The sequence below is a fragment of the Aureobasidium pullulans genome (genome assembly GCF_000721785.1).
Source record: "Aureobasidium pullulans EXF-150 unplaced genomic scaffold scaffold_3, whole genome shotgun sequence".
Classification (NCBI taxonomy): Eukaryota; Fungi; Ascomycota; class Dothideomycetes; order Dothideales; family Saccotheciaceae; genus Aureobasidium; species Aureobasidium pullulans.
The window spans coordinates 1,605,976-1,620,246 of NW_021941023.1; the positions used below are offsets into that span (position 1 = coordinate 1,605,976).

The 14,271-nt window shown below is 50.4% G+C and overlaps 7 protein-coding genes across 7 annotated transcripts; 4 read left to right on the plus strand and 3 right to left on the minus strand.

Moving 5' to 3' along the window:
- Positions 1 to 364: 364 nt before the first annotated feature.
- On the plus strand, positions 365 to 1,438 carry M438DRAFT_403316 (uncharacterized protein; the record flags this gene model as incomplete). The annotated part of the gene is made up of 2 exons (XM_029909654.1): positions 365 to 382; positions 437 to 1,438. The coding sequence occupies 2 exons, from the start codon at positions 365 to 367 to the stop codon at positions 1,436 to 1,438; spliced, it is 1,020 nt and encodes a 339-aa protein (XP_029764211.1).
- M438DRAFT_395012 (uncharacterized protein) lies at positions 1,402 to 3,391 on the minus strand (the record flags this gene model as incomplete). Its single annotated transcript, XM_029909189.1, has 4 exons — positions 1,402 to 2,382; positions 2,440 to 2,752; positions 2,809 to 3,169; positions 3,301 to 3,391. 4 exons carry the CDS (start codon positions 3,389 to 3,391, stop codon positions 1,522 to 1,524), a joined length of 1,626 nt encoding a protein of 541 aa, XP_029764212.1. The 3' UTR covers positions 1,402 to 1,521.
- A 244-nt stretch (positions 3,392 to 3,635) lies between these two features.
- Positions 3,636 to 4,748, minus strand: M438DRAFT_362845 (DUF431-domain-containing protein; the record flags this gene model as incomplete). Its single annotated transcript, XM_029907605.1, has 3 exons — positions 3,636 to 4,080; positions 4,137 to 4,366; positions 4,418 to 4,748. 3 exons carry the CDS (start codon positions 4,746 to 4,748, stop codon positions 4,024 to 4,026), a joined length of 618 nt encoding a protein of 205 aa, XP_029764213.1. The 3' UTR covers positions 3,636 to 4,023.
- A 1,281-nt stretch (positions 4,749 to 6,029) lies between these two features.
- On the plus strand, positions 6,030 to 6,544 carry M438DRAFT_259134 (Endosulfine-domain-containing protein; the record flags this gene model as incomplete). Its single annotated transcript, XM_029899752.1, has 3 exons — positions 6,030 to 6,065; positions 6,125 to 6,208; positions 6,278 to 6,544. Coding segments are annotated over 3 exons (387 nt in total), but the record flags the coding sequence as incomplete, so codon positions are not given.
- Positions 6,545 to 8,141: 1,597 nt separating this feature from the next.
- M438DRAFT_313146 (mitochondrial ribosomal protein) lies at positions 8,142 to 9,567 on the minus strand (the record flags this gene model as incomplete). The annotated part of the gene is made up of 3 exons (XM_029902545.1): positions 8,142 to 8,509; positions 9,101 to 9,138; positions 9,194 to 9,567. 3 exons carry the CDS (start codon positions 9,565 to 9,567, stop codon positions 8,142 to 8,144), a joined length of 780 nt encoding a protein of 259 aa, XP_029764215.1.
- A 202-nt stretch (positions 9,568 to 9,769) lies between these two features.
- On the plus strand, positions 9,770 to 11,837 carry M438DRAFT_343137 (uncharacterized protein). Its single transcript, XM_029904913.1, has one exon. It carries the CDS (start codon positions 9,852 to 9,854, stop codon positions 11,688 to 11,690), a length of 1,839 nt encoding a protein of 612 aa, XP_029764216.1. The 5' UTR covers positions 9,770 to 9,851; the 3' UTR covers positions 11,691 to 11,837.
- A 146-nt stretch (positions 11,838 to 11,983) lies between these two features.
- On the plus strand, positions 11,984 to 13,953 carry M438DRAFT_291134 (ATP-dependent DNA helicase). The gene is made up of 4 exons (XM_029901736.1): positions 11,984 to 12,262; positions 12,323 to 12,441; positions 12,495 to 12,529; positions 12,584 to 13,953. The coding sequence occupies exons 1-4, from the start codon at positions 12,186 to 12,188 to the stop codon at positions 13,826 to 13,828; spliced, it is 1,476 nt and encodes a 491-aa protein (XP_029764217.1). The 5' UTR covers positions 11,984 to 12,185; the 3' UTR covers positions 13,829 to 13,953.
- Positions 13,954 to 14,271: the final 318 nt, after the last annotated feature.

A 14,271-nucleotide genomic window follows, 5' to 3' on the forward strand; every position in this document is an offset into this window, starting at 1 on the left:
CACGGTGTTAGGAGCTCTCGTGCGCGCAGTTTTTTGGCATCGAGAACAACGTCTGTTCCGAGGATCGATTTGGTGAGACGGAGTTTTTGGTGAGATGTTTCTGCCCGTCGATTGGTGGGTGCATATTACTCTGCATACAAGGCGTTCTGCGGGGGCGGTGTGCATACAGCCACGCTCCGCCACGCCAATAAATGCACATGATATTACATCCAGGCAAACCGGAGTGCCCGAACTTATCGTATATGTATCGAAGCCATTTCCTCCTCAGGCGGGCAGTCTGACCACGACTGCGCCATTTGCCAATTGCTCTTCGCCACCACAAATCAAAAGGCTGTGTAGAATGCTTGAAGAGTTCAAAAGCAACATGTATATTCCACAGAAGGTTGGTCAATCAGACCCAATATCAGGAATAATCGACGTTGAAGACATCGTCTAGCGAGAACTGTCAATCATCACGGATCATTGGAACATGCCCTACGTTACCCTCGACGCCGCTGGAATAGTCGCGCTTGCCGACTTGGACATCATTGCTCGACGTACTGCCTTGTCTGGGACTTCACGCTTCGCCGATATCCTCGTACTTTGCCCAGGTCTCCACACACAACAATCGGCAAGCGGATTGAATCGCGGAGAGTTTCCAGCATGTGCGGCGATGACCACAGGCTATGCCTTTCGAGTCGAGAACCCTGCGACTGTGGCATTTCTTCAGAGCGTGGCACGAACAGGGCAGTTGACTACCGTCAATGTCGAATACGCCAAAAGCCATTGCGAAGAATGGACGACCATCAGACTCTTTTGCAGGACTTTCCCTTATGCTTTCTGCTGCATCCTTACTGTGTCTACCCTCATCGTGTTCGCTCTGCTCCGGGACTGGTGGGCGGTTACGTCCGTGAGCATCTTGATGTTCGCACGACTATGCAATGTGTTTGTCGTCAAGAAGCGTGTCGAAAGAGCTGGCGAGTGGAAAGGTGCTAGCGAGCCTGGTGTCAAAGGAGACTTGCTTGTCCTTCTGAGCCAGGACCGCTGGATCAGGATACAAGGCGCCGTCGATGACCTCAAAGCGGTTACGTCTGGGCAATGGCTAGCGGAGATGACGCCACTTGAAAGCGCTGTTTCCGCTTTAGCAACAATGCTCGTCTACTTGGACGCGGCATTGACGAGCAATGCCACGCAACTAGGCAAGATTCTGCTCCTGGTTCTGTTGATAGGCTCTGCTGGATTTCTGGCCATAGCCAACGAGCAGACCGAGGCTCTACATATGCACGGCCGCGTGTTGCAAGTTCAGAAAGAACGGAAGTCGTATGATCGAAGGCTGTCTATGGCAAAAGAGCTCATAGATGTCTCAGGAAGATCTGATTGGGCTCTGAAACTCGGTCTGGTGAATGAGAGTGACTGCGACGAGAAGTGTTCTAGTGCCAATTCTTCTGTAATCATGTAGATGACAGAAATCCAGTAATCTTACGCCTGATGTGTATGACGCTATGCCGATTTCCCCTTACACTTCAGTCCATAGAGAGCACCTCACATGAAGAATTGTCTGAGGATATCAGTCCGAAGAATGATGTCAGAGCCCAAGAACCCTGCTTCGAGCGCGTCATCTGATGCCCATGCCCAATTCAATAGTTGAGTCGTGCGCAAGATAGTGCCTGGCCCTGCCCTTGGAGCACATGATACAATGGCATTGGTGAACGCTGTTTGATCGGCAGGTGTAACGGCGCCTGTGCCCAACAAGAATATGGGCCATAGGAGAAGTGCAGATGCGCCTTGCAACAGCGCCATCTGCTGGAAGACTTTGTGACTCTGTCGGGATATGGAGACGATGTCCGGATCGAAAGGGCCGTTCGTCGGATTCAATAGCTTGTGTGAAAGTAGCAGGCAAGCATACCACCAGGCCTTGGCTGATAACAAGTTCTTCATCATGAAAGTATCCGCAGTGCCAGATTCAACATCGAACAGGTCCTCTGGGGCTTCTACCGGTGCTTTCCAAGTGTGTATATTGTTCGAAAGAGAGATGGCCTTGACCAGATCTTCGCCCTGTAATGGCAACCTGTCTCGTAGCCAGGCCAATTTGAAGCCCATATCAAACAAGGGAGCACACATGCCCACCCATGGACATTTTCGCCATGATATAATCATATCCTGTCGCGGACTTCCTGGGAGACACATGGCTGCGAAAAGTCTCTCAAGATGATCGTATGGTAGCGTCGGGAAAGGCTGGAATAGTCTGTTGTGCACCGCACGGAATGAATAAGCTTCGAGAAGCAAAAGTTCGTGCATTGATGATGGTGGCCTATCCATCATGCTCGCACGAACCAGATTATGGGCGCCGTTGAGATGTGCCACTCGCATACTGGCCGGTTCATCAGTCCTTGGACTCATAGACTGATGGCGATAGGTTAGCCTTGAACATCAGGTACATGAAAGTGGAAAGTGGCTTACCTCGAAAGTGTGCAATAGAAGTACTGTAGCCACTTTCCATTCGGGAGAAGTAAGACCGGTCACACTCAAGGCAGTAGCAAGACCTTTGACTGCTTGCTGATAATGCACAAGAGCCTTCTGTATACCTCCTGGTTGGGCCCTTGTCACAAAAGCAGTACCGCATGATAACCAAGCATGCATAAGAGACGAGTTCTGCAGACATAGTGGAAGACAGAGTTGCGATGCAGGTTGATCCAGACTTCCGTTATCCGGTGATATGATAGCCGTATCGAAGGCTGTTGTGATTTGAATCAATTGACTTGATGTCAGTTTTCTTATGTTGTTAGTACGACAGCCCTGATGCCAGACATATTCATTCAGATTACTTACGGGGATACTTTGTTGACTCCGGCAGGAAGGCTGACAGTGATACAGTTTTCTATACTGTTCTGCGGTGAGGGTGGTGGTTGCCATACTTGGCCGGACGGTCTTGAGGTGACAGCGCGGTGGGTACTCTTTCCTGGCTTCTCACGAACTACCATGATGGTCTCGGATGGAGATCCGGACATGTTGGACGGACGAATGGAGGAGTCATGCCCTTCATTCAAGTCCGCGCGTTGGTGAGGTCTGGCAACTTCAGAGCTCCCAGGCGCTGCATGTGCAGGCCATTCGCAAGCGACAACCCCAAGGCTTTTCCGGCATCGCAAACAGATGGGCCTTGAAAGATCGCATTTCTTCTTCTTGCGGCGACCTGGTATCGAATATGTCAATGATCAATACCTATCGTTACGAAGGATACTCAAAAGAGCCCCACAAAGTCCGAGCTGGCCCGTACATGCCCGTAGACCTGGGCAGCTGGGTAAGGGGAAGAGAGGCACGTACAGGGTAGACATCCCAAATCCGTACGCGTCCGCTTGGGCTTGACATCCGCCGCAACCAGACCACCGGAGGACAACTCGAAATTAGCAAACATGACACACCTCGAGGTAGTCTCAGAACGGTCGTATTGCGGAGTGAGGTTCGCCTTGCCCGAACTCGTCGATGCAGACGACAGAAACTAGTGGGCGGCTCGCTCAAAGCAGGCAAGTGCTGCCAAGATTCTTATACACAAGAAGGAAAGAGCTGCGACCAACGGCCAGGATACAGATTAGCCAAACATCATTTGAACATTTGATATGTATCTGGTATCTACCAGACCGGGTAACGGCATTCGTGTCCGGGCGTCTGGAATTTGCGAAGCAAAGTTCTTTGTCAAGATATCTTTAACCAGCTAAGGTTAAAGAGCAAAGGTTTGATAGTACAGAAGGTTAAAGAATTTGTTAAACTGTACTCGAACGGAACACGAGCATCTGATTGTTCGACTTCTGATGGCATCAGGGGGTAACTTTGGATGCATGAGTAAGACCCCTGGATTATCTGAATGACTTGATCTAGCTAGTGCATTTCCCTGATCCGATGGATGAGTGGACTGTCGAATGTGAAATTTCGACGTCACTGGCTCGCCTCCACGGTCTATGTGCTTGAACATCAGAAGCAGCCGGCATACGCGGCACGATGTCTGAGCAGGTACAAGTGAAGAACGGAATAGTGTTTTGTGCTTGTGCTTTACAACAAGTCGTCAATGCCATGCTCAGAGTCCTTCTTGATGAGATCAACCATGCCCTGAGAAACTGTTAGTACAGAATCAACACTGGATTACTACAGGATATTTCACATACTTCGGGGAAGATGGGCTTGCCGTCCTTGTCGAGTACGTAGCGGAAAGGCATCTCAATGCTCTCGTGCTCATCGACTTTGATTGTCGGGTGATCGACGTATTTGATGTTCTCCAATTCAATGCGATCTTGGACCACAATTCTGGTGGTGCGTACTGCTGTGTCAGTAGTCATTTGTACGGGTCCCAGACGACGGCCCTGGTAGCCCTTCTTGCGAAGCTCCGAGGTACGGTCTATGAATCTGTCAGATAAACAATACATCAATTTCAAGTTCCGCAGCATACCTCTGGGTGGATCATCTCCAAGGATTCCACCAAACAGGAAGATGTCAAAGTTGTCACCATCCTTAGGGCTAAGCTCCTCCTTTGCCGAAGGGTCAAGCAGACAGACACGATCCTTCTTGTCTGCGTAGATTTCCTCAATACCACGGTGCTCGACGTTCAACTCCGAGACGTTTTTGAGAGGCTCGGGTAGTTGAAGCTCATGAGGAACGGACGTGAGATAAAATGAAGATCCTGTGGCAGCTGTCTCTCTGGCGATACACTTGTACTCGAGAGCCGACCATTCTCCGAGTTCGGGGTCAAGATGCTCGACGATGAAAGTCTTGCCAGCCATATTCTGTAGCCATGTCAGAACGCTGATACAAAATTTCTTGATCGCCAACGATGACTTACGGTTGAACGATAAAGTTCTGTATTTAGATTCTTAGTATGATTTAACAGATATGCGAACGTGCTTCGAAATGTGGTATCAATCAATTCTGGAGATTTATTGTTCGTCTGGAAAATGGTCAAGTTTGTGATTTTCCAAAAGTTTTGTCTGCGAGGCTCAAAAGTTGAGGACTCGCGCATGGATTCTGCGGGGAGCAGCAAGTCGTCGTGGGGAAGGCGCTATCGAACGCAACTGCTACTTCAACTGACAGACATGCGTTATCGCTTGATGTGACAGCTCTCGATGCGTCCGATAGCCGAGCCTCTCGTTCTGGATGGCATTCCGAGCTTGGGAGCTTGCACTTTGTACCAAAATCCAAAACTGCGGCCATTGAACAAAGAGATTGTAATCTAAGCATAGCATGAGACTGCTTTTCCCTCATTGAGCAGTCACTCCGGCCTTACGAGATTGCACGAGTATTGAAAGGTCAAACAAGCAAGCCAAGGCTAAGATGTAGGAATGACCATGAGCGAACAAGGAAAAGATCAGAGGTAAAGTCTAAAAACCTCAGGTGCAAGCAGAGCTGGGCAAGCGTTGTAGAAAGGGATAGAAGACGGTGACACAAGCTTGGAGCTCTGCTATCTCTCGTGCGTACAAGTACCCCTCTTTCCGCCAAACTCTTGACTCCAATCGATATACCAAACCTCGTGTTTTTCGAACTCTCAAAGATCCAAAAGCTACAGATCGATTGCGTGCCAAGCACGAGCTCTGAAGCTTCCAGCCAGCAAAGGCAAGGCAGAAAGAGGACATCAAACGTGCGTTAGACTGCTTCGTCATACGTGACACGGCCGCCATTTGACCGAGCGATTGACGTTGGGCAGCAGCAGCAGTAGCGACATCGACAGCAAGCATCCGAGAAAAAGCGACAGCACTGCGAACAGTCACAGCCAGCTTTATCAGACGTCCACGTCTTTGTCCCCAAACCCTGAACCCCAGCTTTGAGCTGAGTCAAGCGACGACATCACCCTGGTGAACAAAGCCCAAAGCTCTCACCAAAGCCCGTCACTTTTGTCTTCTTTGCTCGAACGCCGACCGCCCTTCTCTCTTTCGCCATAAACCAGCTTTACGCGCACAACAAGTCACCGATCTCCAATTCTTCCCGGCGAAGATCGACTACACTCCTATCTATCATCTACACTCGCAGACCAAAAAAGGTCCACCGACATCGCGACAAGCCTGCCCATCATGAACCCCCACCAGAACAACAAGGTCGACATCAATGTAAGACCACCTGTCCACCAACACTGTGTAAAACAATCGGCTTACCATATCCCCAACAGGCCATGTCGCCCGACGAGCAGCGCCTATTCCGCATGTACGGCAAGCTCCCCGACAAGAAGAACCTGCTGCAGAACAAGCTCAAGGTACACCACCACCACTTCACCCCATCATCGTCCACTCCACCAATCTGACACATCGCGCGCAAACAATAGGGCCAAGAGCGCAAATACTTTGACAGCGGCGACTACGCCCTCAGCAAGGCCGGCAAGGCAGGCGACGTGGGCGTCACCAGCATCGGCGTCGAACACCCCTCACCAGACACCATCCCCCACCTCTCGTCATCACCCAACACCCAGACCCCCGGAAACCCCAACGGCAACCCTGGCCTCAACCTGCAGCCCACCCAGAGCCACCAATCCTACGTTTCCGGCAGCCCCGTCAAGGAGGGCAGTATCTTGCAGAGAGGCATGAGCGTGGACGACCAGGATGGCGAGGTAAAGAGTGCAATGGAGAAGCGTGCGCAGGCTGCTTCTTCATCCGGTCTTTCTCCTTCATCCGAGAGTGAGGCTGTGCCTATCCGTCAATAAGAGATCTCCTCCACCGTCTTTTGATTGAGCATACTGGTGGAAGAAGAAGAAGGAGCTCTCAATCTCGCAATGACGAGGAGAGCTAGAGCTAGTTAAGGTCAAGTCAGGGTCAAGGGTTAGGACAGGCGTTGGGCCGGCAGGAGTGCAAGGAGTTGATTGTTCTTTTTTTTTGTCGTTTTTGTTCCCATATTTCACACCCCTTTTTGGTTGGTCGTCAATCGACACTGGACACAAAGAGGATGGTTTCTCGCATGCAAAGCAGAGCACTTTTTGTTTCATCTGTACGTCTATGTCATGCATGTTTTTTTTTTCACTCGCTCGCTCGCACCATCATCATCCACCTTCTCTTCAATGTAGCTATTTTTGACATGGAAATTAGATTGTCTCTTTTCTTTTTGACCAAAGCATCTTCTGCGTTTCTAAGATCTGTGTGCCGGAGGGTGACGAAATCTACCACTTGAAAAACCTACTCCGCTCGACATGCCTCCGTCATGTATACTTACCGTAGTCTTTGGTCTAGTGCTCGACACAACCATATCGGGTGAACCATCGTACCATGATCGTCTTTGTGGATGGGACCAAAAGGGTATCGTATCTTAATCGCGATTAGTGCACTTGGCTAGCAGTGTATGATACAATGATACACAATAGCTTTGGAAACCAGATCCATGTTTGTCGTTAACTGCAAAGATCTCGGTTCTGCTATACCATCGTCCAATTGTCAAAAATGACCCTGCCTTCCGGCACCCAGGTACACAATAAACCTGACCAGCAAACCAGTAGCAAGAAAAACACTACCAGAGCTCTCCGTCAGAGAGAATAAACTTACGACACTTTATTTCTCGAACGCATATGACGCGAGCGAGGTAGGAAGCCCAGTGACAGAAGGCGAAATGCTCGTGTTGGCGAGGTCACTTCAATCCCTCCTCACTAAACCTCCTAGAAACATGAACTGGAAAGGATAAGTAAAGAACGCTTGTTTTTGCAAGGACGATCGTTAGTAAACTCCCAGTACATGGTTTGGGGTAGGGGATGCTTTGTTGGCAACCTCTGGGTCTGACAAGTCAACTTGTTGCTGAAATGTCGTTGTGTCGGCATCTGGATCTATTCTTCCTAGATGACCTGTGGGGTGCGAGGGTTAGCAACAATGGATATGAGAAGAGGAGGATCGAATGAATGAGCTCTGGTAGCGGGGTAGCCAGTTGGGCTAATTGGGATGGTGTTGGGAGGTTATTGCGTTTGGCTGGTAGATATGGGTAAAAGTCTGGTGCTCAAACAAAGGGCGTTTGTGTTTTGATCCGGAAGTTTAAAATGAGACAACCAGAAAATCAGTTCTTGCAACAAGCATCATATTCGTCGTCCCGAAGAAGCCAGACATGGATGATCGGTAACATGTAGAAATAGTCGTAAGATTGATGATACAGTTTGTGGTGTGTCGAAGAAGAAAATATAGCTACATGAAAACTCCCTTTTAGATTTACAGTTAGACTCAGGGGTGGACCAAAGCACCTCCTTGAGCGGTTTGTCCTCTCTTGCTGCCGGGCACACTCGGCTCGACTTCATCCAGAGCAGCGTTGATATCATCTGCCTGCGGATCCAATAGAGCATCTTGGTCGAGAGCACTACCGGACGAGCCAGAGAGTTGTCTGATTGCAGTAATCTCCTTGGTGGCCCAATCGCGCCATTCCTCGTACTTCTGGTCCTCGAGTTGCATACCAATGTCCAAGGGTGATGGACCGAACTCGGCACCAGTCCAGAGGGCTTCCTCGCGGGCGACACGGCGCTCGATGTCCTGTTGGTGGCGGACCTCGTAAAACTCCTTACGGGCCTTGTCGTAAGCTCCTAGCTTTGTGTATGCTGGGTAAGTATCAGGCTCCGTTGTGGGGAGAGGAGGGCTGAGGATATTGGAGGTCTTGACGTCGAGAAGGGTTGCGAGGTGGTTGAGAAGAGCGGGAATGTTCTTGGTGGCGTTGCGGTAGAAGGAGAAAGAGAAAGGTTGGACATCGAAAGGTTCTTCGGCGAAGGGCTTGACGGTGACTTCGGGCTCGAGGGTAATATCGATGTTGTATTGCTTGCCGATGGCAGCAAGATCGGAGTTTCGTAGTGTCTGAGCGACAGCGTCCGAGTGTGGGAATGAAGCACTGAAGGAGCGCTTGTTGATGGTCGAAAGATCGAGACCTTGTTTGGCAAGGAATTGGTTCAAGTGCTTTTGGGCGTCCTTGATTTGGTGGGGATATTGAGGGTGGTATGTCAAGTAGACACTGATGGGCCAATGTGCGTTCGGGTCCGGGTGGTCCGCCTCATTTGTCTCATTGATTTGTAAATCAACAGCGTAGTCGTTTTTGAAGAGAAGGTGAAGTTCTTGGAGTTCCTTGATTACTTCTTCGTCTTTGTGCAACTTGTAATATTCGCGCATGTTTGGGGTTGCAAGGTAATCGATTTCATGACGGACAAGGCCCATGAGCCATGCTTGTCTTTGGACAACGCTGTTGTAGAGTCAGCATGACAGTACTGGTCAAGTATGTAGGCAGGTGTATGCACCTCTCTCCGTCAATCTGCTTGGTCGGCTGGTCCAGCTGGCTCCAGTCGAACTTCTGGTAGTCCTTGCCGTCATCTTCGACGATTTGTCTGGGCCTCGCCAATTCCCACGGGTGGTCGCCAAAGAAGTCGAGTCTGAGTTGATCCTCTTCGTACTTGAGGTTGACAGGCTGGAAGAGCTTGCTGGCCTTTCTACCCTTGCGACGGGCGGGTTGCAATGGCGGACGCACGAGACGTTCTGACGGCGGTAGGTTGCCAATGACGGTATACCATGGCGGAGGAGGCTGCGAGGGGCCGCCGCGCGCGGCACTGCGGACTTGGAGGAGACGTGTAGCAGCCTGGTGCACGCGCTGAGGCGCGAAGTTGTATCGACCCATGGCGACTGTCGTGTCTGGCTGCCCGAATAAAGAAACGCCCAAGACGCTTCTCGTCAATAATTCGAGATTCGAGATTCGAGAGCGGAGCGGGAGAGATGTGGCTTGGCGTCGGCGGAGGTGGACTGAGCAGCCAATCAGCGCGCGTTGGATGGGCGGTCCGTAATCCAGAAAGTCGGACTTTTTGGAGAAGCAGCTCCAGGACAGAGGCCACCACACGGCGTGATGTACTGAGTGAAATGCCTGGGGAATGTCGATTGTTCGTCTGACACAATGCTCGCCGCTTCATGTCCCTCTTTGGCTCCTTTTCCCGCAACCAGAGCGGAATCTCTCTGCAGACACAGACGACAACTGCCTCAATTATGACAGCCCTGTGTCCACGCCGCAACCACTGTCTGTCCGCCAATTCCTTCGACCACGACCGTCATCGCCATCGACGAGACCTCCACATCCTCTCTAGACGACCCGCGCCACACCCTCTGACCCCCGAGTCTGCCGAGTCCCTTTTTCTCGACGCTCTTGCTCGCGCGAGCTTGTGCCGGAAACATGCTCGCCCTATATCATACCACAACCGCCCTACCCCTAACACGAGTACCACATCCCGCCCGCAACGCTTTACCACTCAGTCGTCGAGAAACAAGCCTCCCCAATCTGAAGCCATTGCTCTCACCCCAGAAGACTCCTCCGAGCCCACAACTATCCAAATCCCGCGCGAACAGCTACGCTCCATAGTCGATCAGTATGACTTTGCTGGCTATCAGGAAGATCCTCCTCCGAATTCGAATACCGACCATCGCTCTCCAACCGAAGTCAACGTCTTCTCTTCGGCCACAATACCAGACCGGAATCCACTTGTCGCCAATTCTTTGTTAGACAAGCAAGCCATTGACCAGTTTAGTCTTACTATTGAGGACAGGGACGTACCGAACACTCTTCTATACAATGCTTACAGAGCCATACCACAACCGCGCCCGCAGTACCTCGAAAACGATCAAATCCGACTACTGATGCATCGCTTGAGTGTCGTCGAATACAAAGACGAGCATACCATGCAGCGATACCTCTCAGTTGTCGACGACTTGTTCGCTGCAGATATTCCCATGACGAGGTTCGAATGGAACAGCGCCATGAGCTTTGCTAGTCGCTATCTTCGCAAAGTTGGCGATGTGCAGGTCGACACTGCCACCCAGATCTGGTTACGTATGGAGAAAGAGGCCGGTATTGCAAGTAGTGCTGCTACATTCAGCATCTTGTTTGATGTCGCCACAAAAGCCGGCAAATTTGCTCTCGCCGATATGGTGGTCAAGGAAATGATGCAACGGAATATCGAGCCCAGCCGCTATTTTCGCACCAACCAGATATATTGTCATGGCATGAAACGAGACGGTGCTGCTGTTAGGAAAGCATACCAGGACTTTGTCGATTCTGGAGAGATTGTCGACACACTTGTCCTCAATTGTGTCATTGCCAGCTTGGTCAACGCTGGTGAGGCTTCTGCCGCCGAGCACATCTTTGAGAAGATGAAGATACTGGGCCTAGAGAACACCAGCGCTGCAAAGATCGAAGGGTGGAGAGCTCAGCGCAAACTTGGGAGAGTTCTGAATCGAGCGGGCAAAAGTCTGCGTGAGATACCGGAGAGACGCAGCGTTGTGCAGAACGTGACTCCGATAAAACCCAACTTGCACACCTATCGCTTGTTGATCAAGTACCATGCTCACGAATCTGGAAATATCGACCGTATCAGTGAGCTGCTTGACGAGATGCAACAAAGCGCTATTCACATTCACGGATCTGTTTTCTATCAGATCATTCGCGGTTTCAGCATCCACGGAGGTATCCGCTACTCCTCTTGGAACAAGAAGAAATTGGACAGCTTCTGGGATGTATTCTGCCAATTTGTCGAGAGGGACCGGGAGGCTGAGCAGAAACACACCGAATGGAGGTCAGAAGAAGACAGGGGCTGCTACATTAGCATCTCTATGGTCAAAGCCACTCTGAATGCCTACCACAAGGTCACGGGCCCAGAGAATACCAGAAAGGTCTGGCAAGAGATCAAGGAAGTCTGGAAGCCGGACGAACATGACGAAGAGGCTGTAAATACAGGATTGGAATATGCGCTCGGTTGAAACAAGGCCTCCGCGAGGATTGTAACAATAAATGTAAACCTTCATGTACAAACGAATTTTAAGGATAAAGAGATTTTCCTGTGAGATACAGGGAAGCTGTGAGGAGCTCATTGATTCAATCAACTTCGCGAACTTGTGCATGCAGGCAATTTTTCATCTGCTTTTGATAGACAATGTTGGCATTTGACCCGATATTCCCATGCATCAAACTGGTATAGACAAAGATGTCCGTGCGCAGTCGCGAACCGCAGGCTGCTCTCTCTTCATCATTTCTTCAATCTTGCGCATTGTACCTTCCTTTTGGAGTGTCCGATTTTTCTGATGACTTGAAAAGTCTAGTGACGCGTCAAAACTTCTGGAACACCATCTCGGTGAGGATGTTGCGGTTGACTGATCATCCGGTGTTGCCTGTTTTGCCATCTGGTTGAAGCCTCAAGACTATCACTCGCCTCTCAAACCATTCCCGGCCAAATTGCTCAACATCAATCGAACAAAATGCCCATCCAAAGGTCGCGTAGCAAGCCGGATCTCGAGTTCACACTACGTCAGGTCTTTGGGAAACCATCGTTCAGGCGAGTCCAGCATTTTCTTCATGTGTATTGCGAAACGTGCTAACCAAAAGTTTTATACAGACCTGTGCAGCGAGAAGTTATTGAAGCTGCTCTAGCGGGCAATGATGTTTTTCTCCAAGCCGCCACCTCATTTGGCAAAAGTTTGTGCTTTCAATTGCCAGCATGTATTGATCTTGGAAGTAAGTTGAAGTCAAGATCGGATGGAACCGAATTCACATCTAACATGTTCCAGTCACAATCGTCGTCTCACCACTTCTCGCACTTATGGTGAGTCTGCTGGCTGAATTTATCTGACTGCCCCAATCTCTAACACGATATCAGAACAACCAGGTTGCAGCTCTGCGCGCGGCAAACATTGCGGTGGCTACTATCAATAGCACTGTCTCTAAGACCACCCGTGATGGCATTATGGCCGATCTCAAGACCGGCCACCCTATGACCAGACTTCTATATGTCACCCCAGAGTTCTGCGCCATGGACCACTTCCGCAATGTCTTACGCATAGTCCATGCGCAGAAAGAGCTTGCCCGGATCGCCATCGATGAGGCGCATTGTATATCAGAATGGGGCCACGACTTCCGGCCCAGCTTCAAAGAGCTTAACTTCTTCAGAAAGGAGTTCCCAGATGTACCGATGATATGCTGTACTGCGACGGCCACACAGCGAGTGCGAGACGATATCATCGCGACGCTACAACTCGACAAGCGTAAGTTGAAGCACTTCACCATGAACACCAGCCGACCAAACCTGCACTACGAAGTGCGGTACAAGTCAGATGAAGAAGACCACTACGACGACTTCCTTGCCTGGATCAAAGCAGCACATAATCGACGCAAAAGTCCGGAAAGAGCAGCTGAACTGGCAGCCAAGAAAGAACGACCCACGAACGTGCCGGGCATCATCTACACCCTATACCGCCGGGACTGCGAAATCCTTGCCGAAAGACTAACCTCAGACGGCATCGGCGCAAAGCCCTACCACGCCGGCCTCAGCAACGAACAGAAAGACGACCATCTCTCCGGATGGGTCGCCAATCGAGAAGGCTACGATGTCATAGTCGCAACCACGGCCTTCGGAATGGGTATCGACAAAGAAAACGTCCGTTTCGTCGTTCACTGGCAGATTGCAAAGTCATTCGAAGGCTACTACCAAGAAGCCGGACGTGCAGGCAGAGACGGCAAAGCTTCCGTCTGTATCGTCTACTACTCACGCGAAGACCGCGATCGTAGCGCCAACATGCTCGCTCGAGCCCAAGAGCAAAAAATGCGCACCGAATCCACCAGGGGCCGCAACAACCCCGAATACAACAACCACAGCACACATCCCGACAGCAACGGTCGAGCCAACTCTCTTCTCTTCTTGACCAAATACTGCGAAGCAACCGACAAATGCAGACATAAAATGATAGCCACTTACTTTGGCGACAACACTGAAGTCCCTTGCAACTACGCCTGCGATCACTGTAAAGATCAAAAGGGCTTGGAGATGAGGAAGAAGAATGGATTGGCGAGTGAAGAGTGGTGTTTGACACAGAGGCAGTCTTACTCATATGACGAGTACGATTAGAAACGTGTGTCATGAGGAATCAGTGGACCCCTTGATTGTCAGATGTCGAGAATTATGAGGCATGGAAGAAAGGTTGCTAGTCCTATTGCTTTTATAGCATGAATTATATGATCTCATAATACCCCTATCCGCTCTTGTGCTTCTTTGCGTCTTTGAAAATGGGTTATTGCGCTCTCCAGCAGCACATACATGCATATGTGGTTTCCTAGTTATCAAAATGCAGAGATATATTTGTAGATGAGGCATCGTTCATCGGGACAAGTCCCCTGATGCCACACATAAACAAGGTCTCTTTGGCAACACACTACTCTTCGAAGACACTCGTGCATTTTGACAGTGTTTTTGACCCCGGTGCGTGGGCAGGGAGAGACTGTGAGACCTGTTGTAGGGCTGTGAGCCCCTGGAAGGGAGGCAGAGGGTCCTGGTGTGGCATCTCGTGTTCA